Raw genomic sequence first — 11,811 nt, forward strand, 5'->3', positions numbered from 1 at the left:
TATGTTGTGTTTTGTGTACTGTTGTTTGTCTAGTTGTCTTTTTTCTTTTTATCCATGGTGTTGTCAGTTTATTTTCGACTTATGAGTTTGAATGTCCCTTTGGTATCCTACGCCTTTCTTCACTATTCTTAACCAGTATACTTCAATAAGAGTATGATCATGTCTATATTACACATATATTTGTCTCTTATATGCATGTGTAAAATAATTACAGTAGTTGATTTACAGCAAAGGATATGTTAGCCTTATGCTTTTTTCCTTTGAAATCATTCAAAAACTACGGTTTCATTTCCCTCAGACAAGCTGACCTTAAATAGATTTTAATTTCCTTTTATTGGTCAAATAGCTCTTCAAATGTCCTAATATCTCCTTGGCTTTCAAATATTCGACTTTTGAGCGTTGGTGAAGGTCTATTCAGAAAAGCGCTTCGGACGCATGAGATTGACAAAGTGTTCTCTTCAGTTGTTAAACCCTGTCAATCATCATATTTCCTTTAATTTCATATGATTAAAACCATAGTTTTGACAAGACCGTCTTGAATCGTTAAACAATTCCAACTCTATGGCGTGTAACCATTGATTTCCACAAAGAACTTAAATTGTATTTTAAACCCAAACGATTATGAAATAAGCTTGTTCAAGATAACGAGCCAAATCAAGGAGGAACTTTTTTTGAGGTTCTTTGCCTATGCTCGTCCTACAATTTTAGTTACGTGAAGTTAACAAATTTTGATTAATTCAGTTGTTTGATATTCTAACAAATAGAATCCGTATGTAGAATGAAATATCTTGACCACATCTTGCTAGTATGTGTATTTAAGATTTAATGTTAACAACAAGGAAGAATGCGCTTAAGGGGGAAGGGAATAAATTTGCACAAAGTAACATGAAATGAAAGTTTGGTTTTCAACAGCAGTTGGAAGATAAGATCATAAATTTCTGCTTTTGTGAATGAAGCACTATGATGAACCAAAAATAACCATTCAGTATTAAAACACGTCAAATAAAATTTGTTTAAATACGAATAAAAACCCTTTAATACCTCTTTAACATATGTTTAACACGAAATATTTCAACGTAGGCTCTTTAAATCGAGGATTTGGATAGTTTGTCGTTCAATTCTGTATTTTTCGATTTTTTTAGCCTTTCCTCTCTTTTCTTTATCACTTTTGCCCAGAATTATCTATTTTTCATATTTAAACACCTTAATATTCTCTATTCTTTATTTTCGTCCTATTTTCTTTAGTCTCTATTTAGTTTGGCCCTTTTTCTGTGGTGGTGGTCCATTATTGTATAAACTCCATCCAGACCCTCATATTGAAACAATTGTTACATTAATCAATATTGCTTATGCTGACATACATTGTAGTTGACAGAAATAGCAGATACGCCTCAATAACTTTATTGAAAATGTGTTTATCGTCTGGAAAACAACTTCGCAAAATCGATCGGATTGTGGTTATACATTGTTAAAGGGATCTAATATATTTGAAATTATATTTCATATTTATTGAAAACAAAACCCGATTTAGTAAAAATATGAAGTATTTAAAGAGTCGACAGTTACAAATGATGAACTGGATTTTCTTTTATATTACTGAAAACAAAAACGAAATGTCATTGAAAGGGCTGTCAAACGATCCTAAAGATAACTTTTTAAATGACAAACAGATTCTTACCAGTTCAAGCACGGTTTTGGAAATTTCTTGATATTAACTTGAATCCAACGAAGGATAAAAAAAGTTGGTCCGTCCAGAATGCTGATTTTTATATACATGTTTTGTAGCGATCAAACTTTGTTTGCAGGGAATATCATGAGGAATTTAACTGTGTAGTTCGAGCTTTTGTATCTGCTGTTGTTATTCTTATCATTTCAAGGTAAATGTGATGCCAACATGATGTCATTGTGGTACAATAGAAAAACAAAATTGCCGCGTAAAACTGATTGCATTGAAATGACTGTATAATGCATGGTCAACGGAACAAAACGGCAAACAATAAGGTATAACAGCTTTGTATTTAACGGTCTCTGGTAAGTTATGTTCACCAGGTGTCATTGTGGCAGGATAGCTAAAAAAGGGTATCCCCGTAATTCCTATACAAATGGTTTTGTCAAAATGACGGAAAATATGGTCAATAACACATGATGGCAGGCACTCCTTTAGGTGTAATACCATCAAATCAAAGTACGTCACATCCGGTTTCATTCGAAAAAGGACGACAAAAATATTCCCTGGAATTTAACAGTTGTAGGACGTGAACCATGCATTTCATTGCAGAAAAAAATTCAAAGTCATCAACATATATCTTGGGTGTTTCAAAGCACCATTCTTTTTTCATTTGGTGTTTCTATAAAATATTTTGGAAATTTGAGGTTACATGGTTAATAAAGATTGTAAACAGGAAAAAAGGGGTGAAAATTTGATTGGTTAACTTCCAGTGATGGTTATTATCTTGTATGCAAAATGTTTTTTTAAAGTTTGTCTGTAGTACTGGACAGGATAAAACTTTACTCATACCAAGTATTTCTTTATTTGAAACAAAGATAAATTCTGCACAATTTTTTTAAAAGTTTCAATTTAACAAAGACTAATCAGGGAAAACAATGGTGATATCACTCCTTTAGAGTATGAAATATTTTTCATATAACTCCCTAGGGGGTCTCGATGCCCAAAGGGTCTTAAAAGTTCATGTACTGTATCACTAGTCCGTCAACACTGGAGTTTGTGAGTTCGAACTATGCAATTTTTTGAAAAGTTCTAATTTAACAGAGACTAATAGGGGAAAAGCAATGGTGGTATAACTCCTTTAGAGAATGGAATATTTTTCATACAATTCACTAGGGGCCTCGATGGCCCATAGGTCTTAGAAGTTCGTGTACTGTATCACTAGCCTGTCAAAACTGGAGTTGTGAGTTCGAACCCCTTCAAAAGGAAGGTGCGTTTGACTCCAATCGTTATTGGAAAGAAATGACAGTTTTCCTGCTGAAGGTTGATGGTTCTCTCCGGGCACTCTGGTTTTGTTCACCAATAAAAGCAGACCGCAACAAATAGCCAATTAGTGCTGAAAGTGGCGTAAATCACTAAAAACCAATTAATCAATCATATAACACACCTAAAAATCAAACTGACGGTATATTACGATCAAGAGAATATGATGACAAATCATCCTACCTATTCTGCAAGCCGTCTGTTTAAAGGTGTCTAAGGTATTGTTGTTATTTTTGACGAACAAACGAAGACTATTTCTATATCCTCGTTAGATGATGAGGAGTTAACAAATACATAATGAATTTACAAATTAGAAAGAACAAATAGATGGTTTTAATTATTTGTCTTACCTTTTTTAGCTGTTAAAAGTAATAACACTTAAAGCGAAAAGAAACGAACACAACATTGGATAATTCATACATCCACAGAAAATGCACTAGTAAACGAATTGTAGTTTGAAATGGTCAATTTCATCTTAACATCATCTGAAAAATCTGAACAATAAATAGTTAAATCATGTTAAGTCTTTCAGTAAATTTTTCGATATAGCGACTGCGGTAAATTCAGTACTGTTCAAACAAGTCGCTTTAAGTCAATTCAGTCTGAAAATGAACTGAAAAACTGAAAATCACCTAACAAGTTATTGTTTAGTCGTTTGAGATCTGTTCGGATCAAAACGACCCTTTCAGACTAAAATTCGTTTACTAGTGATGACAAGACCATATAAAACAATATAAGGGATAGATGAAACCACAAAAATATCTAAATACGCAGAAAAAATGATTCCAGCAATAGGAAATGGAAACATGCGAGGCATCATGTCAGGTTCTAACACGTACAGCATCTGTAGAATTGTCCTTTCGTCAAATATGCTATACCTTTCATATCTTTATGTTAGTTGATAATTTGAAGGTTAAAATAGTCTTTGCTGTAAATGAATTACTACACTTATATTACACTTATAACAGACACATACATGTTTCATATAGACATGATCATTCTCTTATTGAAATATATTGGTTAAGAATAGTGATAGCAGAAATCCATGTGATATTAATCTGCTGCTATCGCTGGAATAAGTTTTATGTCGGTTAGAGATAAAATTATGGTCTAATATTTAGCGTAAACAAGTGTCATCAACACAACGTACTTTTGTAAGACTAACCAGATAATTTGGCACATTTTCAAAGATGCTCTTTCCGTCCATACATCCGTAAAAAGTAAAAAAATGTCATGACTGTCCTTGCATATTACTAACAAGTTGTTGATGTCAAAGAAAAGATCAAAAGAATTACCAAATGTATCTGGAAAAATCAGTTATATTTTTTCGGAAAGATATGACAACGTTATAAACGATTAATTAATTTATCCTGCTTGTGCTTGTAACTTGTATGCAAGTCAATATGTATCTATCAATATTTTTTTAGTATATACCGTTTTTATTGTTTTTATAAAATAGGCAAATGTTCCCAAAAAAAAAACCGGAATCAGTTTTGTCATAATTTTTAACAACTTAAACTTTGTACCTTAAATGATCAACTTTTAACAGGAAACGATAGCTCGGTCATAAACCATCAGCCGACATTATGGGACTAGCTATTAAACTAAACTAAACGTAAGAAATAACTATACAAGTCTAGGGCTAACTTTGCTTCAAAAAGCTAAAAGTTAAGTTTTTTAATAATAAAAACAAGGGTGGTATGTCATCCTGTGGACTGTCACCTTTTGAACTAGCACCCGCTCAGCGTGGCGTTCTTATACAAAGCAGTCTGAGTTAATATTCATATTGCATTAACATGTTCTCGTTCTGAATAAGCAATCAATTTGACGCCGGACTTTAAACAAACATTCATTATTATCATCATCTGTTGACGCACTAGGCACTATGGTTTTCTATAAATAATAACACTTCCTGGTACAATTAGACAAGTGCACGATGAAATCGATATAAGTCTAGACTGCCGACGTTACACGATGTTAATATATATATTGAGTTGTTGATGCCTCATTTTTACAAAACGACTGACCACAACTAGTCATAAGATAAATAACCAATACATTCTCTATCATCATGCGATGAAATTCGTTGGTACATTGTTATATGTTGGTGCTGCATTGGTGACTTATCAGGTTGAAGGTAAGAGTGTATAAGCCTAATATGAAATAAGAATAAAGTGAATTATTTCTTACTGTGATAACTGTCTTAACCATTGCGGCGATGTGGTAGCTTTAAATGTTTGTTTGTTTCAACACCACGCATGAACATATACTTTTGATATTGCCAAAAATTTTTCTGTACAAACTTTGTTTAACAATATAATTTCCATGGTAGAAGTGATGACAAATAACTTTACCTGTGACGGATATGAAATATTCGTATAAAGCATTTGTTGCGGGTTACTAGAAATTTAAAATAGCATTGGTTGGCTTTATTAGAAATTTAAAAATGTTTCGATATGATTGACATATTGTAAAGAAAAAACGTCAAAATATGCATCATAGGTTTATAAAAGAAGCTTTAAATAGCGTCATTTGATAATTTATCAATTGGAAATATATAGAATCGCGTCTGACTCGGTACTTATTTCAAAAGTATTTATGTGCTCAAAGTATTGTTAATATGCACCTACAATTAAGAATAATCAGTAAATGTTCTTGATAAATATTTCCTTTATTGTCAACAAATAAAGATTCGTTTCAAGGATTTTGAATTCAATATTATTACTGTCAAAATTAGTTATAACGAATCTTGAAAACACATCTAACAATTTAAACGTCTTTATAATATCTGTTATATGGACACTCGTGTAGTTAAATTAGTAAGCTAACGTATGAAAAAATTCAAAAGGGAATTCGGAATTGTTTTGATACTGAAATCACATTTCCCTTTGAAATAACATTTTTATATTATTAATGATATTATTACAGGCGTAACTGAGTTTCCGTGTATGTTTCCTGATGAATTGATCGGCAAATTGTTTAATGTATACCGTGGGTCACCCCCTATTTTTTCATCATTTTGGTTCTTCGAAGATGACGGTGTTGTGCTTGATTTAGGTGGTGATCCAGCTTATTGTCATCAAATTACAGATCAGTTTTATGTTCTCAGGTATGTTTTAAAGTAGTAGTAGTATAAATACAACTGTCCAATCAAATGAAAGAAGAAAAAAAATTATCAACACTTTCAATACAATATAATAAGAAGCAATACAAGTATGATGTAAATAATTGATGTCCCGATTCTAACCATGACTCGACGGATTATATACTGATCAATTCAGAACACTAAAAAACATTTCTAAAGGTTTTATCTTTCATGTTCGGTAGTCTATAAATAAATAATCTTTTTAACAGGAATAACACGAAGGACTTGGTTGGTTGTGCAAGATCTCTTGACCTACTTGATATCCTACCGCTTCTTCAGTACTGCTGTTCCTCGGGGATTTATATCATTTATTACAAATTTGTCTTGGTACTATACGAAAGAAAAACGAATATACGTAGGACAAAGTCTTTTTTCTTTTATTTCTTTTTATAATACATAATGCCGGGTAGGAAACACATTTATCTGGTACAAACCTATCGTGTTTTTTTGTGTAGATGAGAAAAAGTGATATGTAACAAAGCGCTGCCAATGAAGCGTTGAAAAACCATCGAAGATAACTATTGATTTTTTTTTAACATTAAGATTGTTTCAGCATGTTCATGACGGCTCGAATAAGACTGATTGTAAAAGGTATGTAAATGATACAGTTACTGGCATACATACAAGCAAGCCCTTTTACATTATTGGGAATTTCAACAGAAATAAAATTATTTGGTTGGTTTAACCCTATCCTGCAAGGAGCCATACTAAATACCCGGTTTTTGGTGGGGTGTTTGTTGCTCAGTCTTTAATTTTCGATGTTGTGTTTTGTGTACTGTTGTTTGTTCTTTCTTCTTACCATGGCTTTGTCAGTATATTTTCGACTTATGAGTTTGAATGTCCCTTTGATATCTTTCGCCTCTGTTTGAAGTTGCGTCCTTTTTATTTTGCCATATATCCTTAACTTGTATCGGAATATTTTTTTCTTTGTAGTTATGGTGAAAACAAATTTGAATGTTTAACTATAGATTTTACTCCTGGTGAAAACAAATTTACAATTGGTGACAGAGGTAGTAAGTAAAAGTATAGATTGAAATTTAATACATGTTAATAACTGATACATGATGTGTTCTGATAAAAAAGTAAAATTTACTAATCAAAACCGTATTGCTTTGAGTTTTCTTATATCGATATTAGTGTCACATGTACATTAACATTTAGATATATTTAATACCGATGAACAATTCGCTTATCATAGTTAAAAACTTGTACGATTGTGTGGAGAAGGAACTGTTGATCCGTCCCACATCAGTTCACACTAGATTTTATATATGGTTCTTTCTCAGTGTATTACTTTCAAGGTAAGAGGGAGAACGAATAAAACCCAGCATAAAACATTACCTTACATGTCATTTTATTTTTTATCTTTACCTTTTAGTTAACAGCGCTTGCGTTTGATTCTTATAAACTCTTATGGCTTTGATTTTTTTCTTGTGCATATTAAAAATTGTGTTAAATTGAAGTAAATTCGATGATGCAAGATAAAGGGTGAAGATTTACACTTTAAGATATCTGGCAGAAAATATTGGTTATAACAGAAAAGCGAAAGATACCAAAAGTAAAAAAAAAGACAACGCCATGGCAAAAAACGACAAACGACCGGAAGACAAACAGCAGTACACAGACCTCAACATAGAAAACTAAAGACTGAGCAACACGAACTCAACCAAAAACCGAGGGTGATCCCCGGTACTCCAGAAGGGAAAGAAGATCCTGCTCTACAGGTGCCACCTGTTGTGTTGCTCATGTAAGTACAAATCCGGTGAATTTAATTCGGTAGGTCACATTCGAGGTAAAGAGGACTGTGGTTACGACAAAAACGGTGACATATATATGCATATGATGTTGTACAAAATGTATAGGATATAATCTTCCAGTTGAAATTATGGATTCTTTTTTCATCATTGATTACAGTTCCAAAAGTAGTAAATCCAGTGCCTCCAGGGGCTTTCAATGAAACTGTTTTGTGCAGTCTTTGCTCCGAAGCTACAACTACGTTCGACCTTGCCATTGGTATGTACATCATATTTATCCTTTTTGTGATATCATATCGTTTGAATAACTTTGGTGTATCAATGAGATAAACAGTTTTAACTTGTTCGGCTTCTGTTCATTAACCATGTTATCATTTCAAAAAGGTATAACATACAGAAACATAAAACAGAAACCTAATTGCAATTACAATAGGTTAGTAGTAATATTGAAAAGCTTAATCTGGAAAACCTGTGAAATGTGTGTCTAGTTTCAATTCCATCTAGTCTATGTAATTCAAAATGTTATGAACTTACTATACACTCATTTGTAAACTCTTATATTCATTTCTTTTTAATTGTTAGTTTAATCAGTTTAACCGATAGTATTGAATAATTCTGATATGCATTCTAAACATGAGTTTTTTTGTTTTTTTTTCGATGAGGTATCATTGGTATTCAACACATTAACTCTGGAACATTATACGCATGATTTATTGTTTCCACTATATTTGTTCCAGAAAGTCCAGTCGGTAAGTAAATGATCATCAAAACACAAAATGAAAGTTTTATATTATAACAAATAGATTCTGAAAAGACAAATAGTTTAGGAACATTCAATTAAAAGGTAATATAATCTCAATCCCTTACCTTCGTATAAAAGTAAAAATAAACAGCATAAACATCAATCTTAAGACAAGACGAAAACGCATCTGGTACCTGACCTTTGGAAGACATATTAACATATAACAGGGGCAACCCACAGCCGTTTTTATTCCTAGAAAATGATTGCATGATTGATTGATTGGTGTATAACACCACTTTCAACACTACTGTGCTATTTCGTGGCGGTCAGTTTTTATTGGTGGAGGAAGCCGGAGTGCCTCGAGAGAATATTCGACCTTCGGTAGGAAAATCTGACAATCTTAGTCAATAAAGATTGGAGTCGAATGCACCTGCCACGTGCGGGATTTGAACTTACAACCTCAGTGTTGACAAGCTAATGATACAGTAGTTTGATTACTTAGACCACTAAGCCACAGAGACCCCTCTCGGACAGTGAAATATCAAATGGTATGAAGTAAAAGAGAGGCGAAAGATACCAAAGGGACATTCAAACTCAGAAGTCGAAAATAAACTGACAACGCCATGGCTACAAAAGAAAAAAACCAACAGACAAACAATAGTACACAAAACACAACATAGAAAACTAAAGACTGAGCAACACGAATTCCACCAAAAACTGGGAGTGATCGCAGGTGCTCCGGAAGGGTACGCAGATCCTGCTCCACATGTTGCACCCGTCGTGTTGCTCATGTTAGTACAAACCCGGTAATAAGTCTAATTCGGTAGGTCACATTCGGGAAAAAGGGACGGGATTGTAGTTACGATATTAGGAACATATCCGCTATCATCAGTGAAACGGATATTCCGTAACGGTCAACCAACTCGTGATGGGATCCGTAAAATTAACGATGGGATGATTTCAACTTCACCACTTGGAACTCTTGGGTTAATAGCTTCCTTGTGAGCAGCAACCCTCTATCAAGGAAATCATGATAGGAAATACAAGCCCTGGAGTATCGTATCAACTGGGAGATATATACTCCGTATGCAGTCGCTGCTGGAATGTTGCTACATAAAGATGGAAAGTTCACAATTGGGAAGCTGAAATCATCTTTTTTGTCATAAAGTTTTGTTTTCAACCGACTCTCATTGTCAATTTCTAGATGTAAGTCAAGATATGAGGCAGACTTAATTGTATCTGGTGTATCCTTTATCTCAAGTTCGATGGGATAGATGTGTTCAACATAGTCACCAAATTTTGAATTATTTAGTGAGAGAACATCATCTTTGTAGCGGAAAGTAAAGTTAAAGGATACTGCTTACTTCTAACTAATAAAATGCACAGTGACAATCAGATTTGAATAATACAACATAAGGATATACTAAAGGTTTAACAGGCTAAATCGTAACAGAAAAATATAGATCATTCATTACCTTATTAAAGAATATTAGCAGTTACTGAAAGCAAACAATATTTGATTCAATTTGAGTTGTAGACATCGTGGCTCCTTATACTCTAACATTTGATGCTGATTTGGTAAATCTTTTTCTTCAATTGTATAATACAACTTATATTATGCAACTTGTACGTAACGCAACTTTTCCTTTAAAGATTTTTGTTCTATGTTTAAGTAAAACTAATGCAAGACAGATTACACCTCTATAGGTTAAACTAGAATGTGAGACAATATTGCAGTTCTCGTGTAGTATACATATCAGTATATTAAAGAACACGATTTTCAGATATTGTACTTGGTGTCCAAAAGTCTTTTTTTCTCATTAGAATGTATGTGTGATCATTTGTTGCACTCTATATTAAATTAACTTAAGGGAAAAATTGAATAGAAATTTCGCTAACTAAAACCTATACTGATTTGATTACACGCTTATACATGTATATATTTATACAATTGCTATAAAATATACCAAAAAGTACTTCTGATTCCATTGGTTGCGGTGATAAAAATGTTCAATGTTTGTTGATGTATTGGATTGTCAGAGTTATTGTATGTTGTGGCCATGGTGCTCTATTGTCTATTATGTATGACTTACTAGGTAAATACACATGTCTTTCACATGTTTAAGTGACCTTTTTCATCTTATTTGGAGAATATCAGATATAAATGTATAAGATAATAATTTGTGATGATTTAACAGATAAAAATTATGACGTAACCCATAACATTTTTAAAAATAAAACTTTTTTTTTAGTTACAGAACCCACGGAAATAATACCGATCAAATGCGATGTTCCTTACTTTTGCACGTCTGGTACAGGAACTATATGTGAAACGCCGATGACAACAACCAAAACGCCGATCACAACAACCGAAAAGCTGATGACAACAAGGAAGAAACCATGCGCCAGAAGAAGAAAACACCCATAAAGCGGAACAAGTGATGAAGACTAGTGATTTTTTTGGAGAATCATCCGCAATGCAAATACCACATGTATCCTCCTTAATAAAGAGTAAAATTGTGATTTCAAACATTTCGTCTTATTACTATATAATGTATAATATATGAATTATATGTTAAACATAGACAAAAAAAGTTCCTTTCCCCCTCCGATAGGAAAAATACCCACAAGATATTCAAATTCATACGTCGATGACAAACTGACAACGTCACGGCAAAAAAAAAAAACGACCAAAAACAAACAACAGTTTTCGCACTACAACATTGAAAACTAAAGACTGAGCAACACGAACGCCACCAAATCTTGGTAGTGATCTCACATGCTCCGGAACTGTCAGCAGACCCTATTCTTCATGTGGCAACCGTCATGTTTCTCATGTAAGTACAAACTAGTAAGTTTGAAGATTGAACATTTGTACTACCAAAACCTTTAATTATTGTGGAAACTATTTCAGTAGATTCCTTTGGTGTATTACACGTCTTTTTTATCTATAAACATAACTACTGGGTAATGAGGTTATACACTTTGAACTAGTGAATCTTTCTATTTCAACGACACAAGCTGTATTGTTGACATCGGAAGGCAATATTTAATGAATACGAGTCATAAGAGACAACGATGCAACATGGTATGTACTGTTCCGTCAAAGAAGCTAGAAGAATGTACAATAATATAAACAGTACCAATTTTATTGCACCAGATGCGCATTTCGACTTCCTCT

The 11,811-nt window shown here is 33.0% G+C and overlaps 1 protein-coding gene across 1 annotated transcript; it reads left to right on the top strand.

Moving 5' to 3' along the window:
• The first annotated feature begins 5,923 nt into the window (after nucleotides 1-5,923).
• On the top strand, nucleotides 5,924-11,162 carry LOC127710521 (uncharacterized). The gene is made up of 4 exons (XM_052216448.1): nucleotides 5,924-6,098; nucleotides 7,068-7,147; nucleotides 8,049-8,147; nucleotides 10,883-11,162. The coding sequence occupies exons 1-4, from the start codon at nucleotides 5,938-5,940 to the stop codon at nucleotides 11,056-11,058; spliced, it is 516 nt and encodes a 171-aa protein (XP_052072408.1). The 5' UTR covers nucleotides 5,924-5,937; the 3' UTR covers nucleotides 11,059-11,162.
• The last annotated feature ends 649 nt before the right edge of the window (nucleotides 11,163-11,811 follow it).

This window comes from Mytilus californianus, unplaced genomic scaffold (assembly GCF_021869535.1).
Source record: "Mytilus californianus isolate M0D057914Y unplaced genomic scaffold, xbMytCali1.0.p SCAF_8, whole genome shotgun sequence".
Taxonomy (NCBI): domain Eukaryota; kingdom Metazoa; phylum Mollusca; class Bivalvia; order Mytilida; family Mytilidae; genus Mytilus; species Mytilus californianus.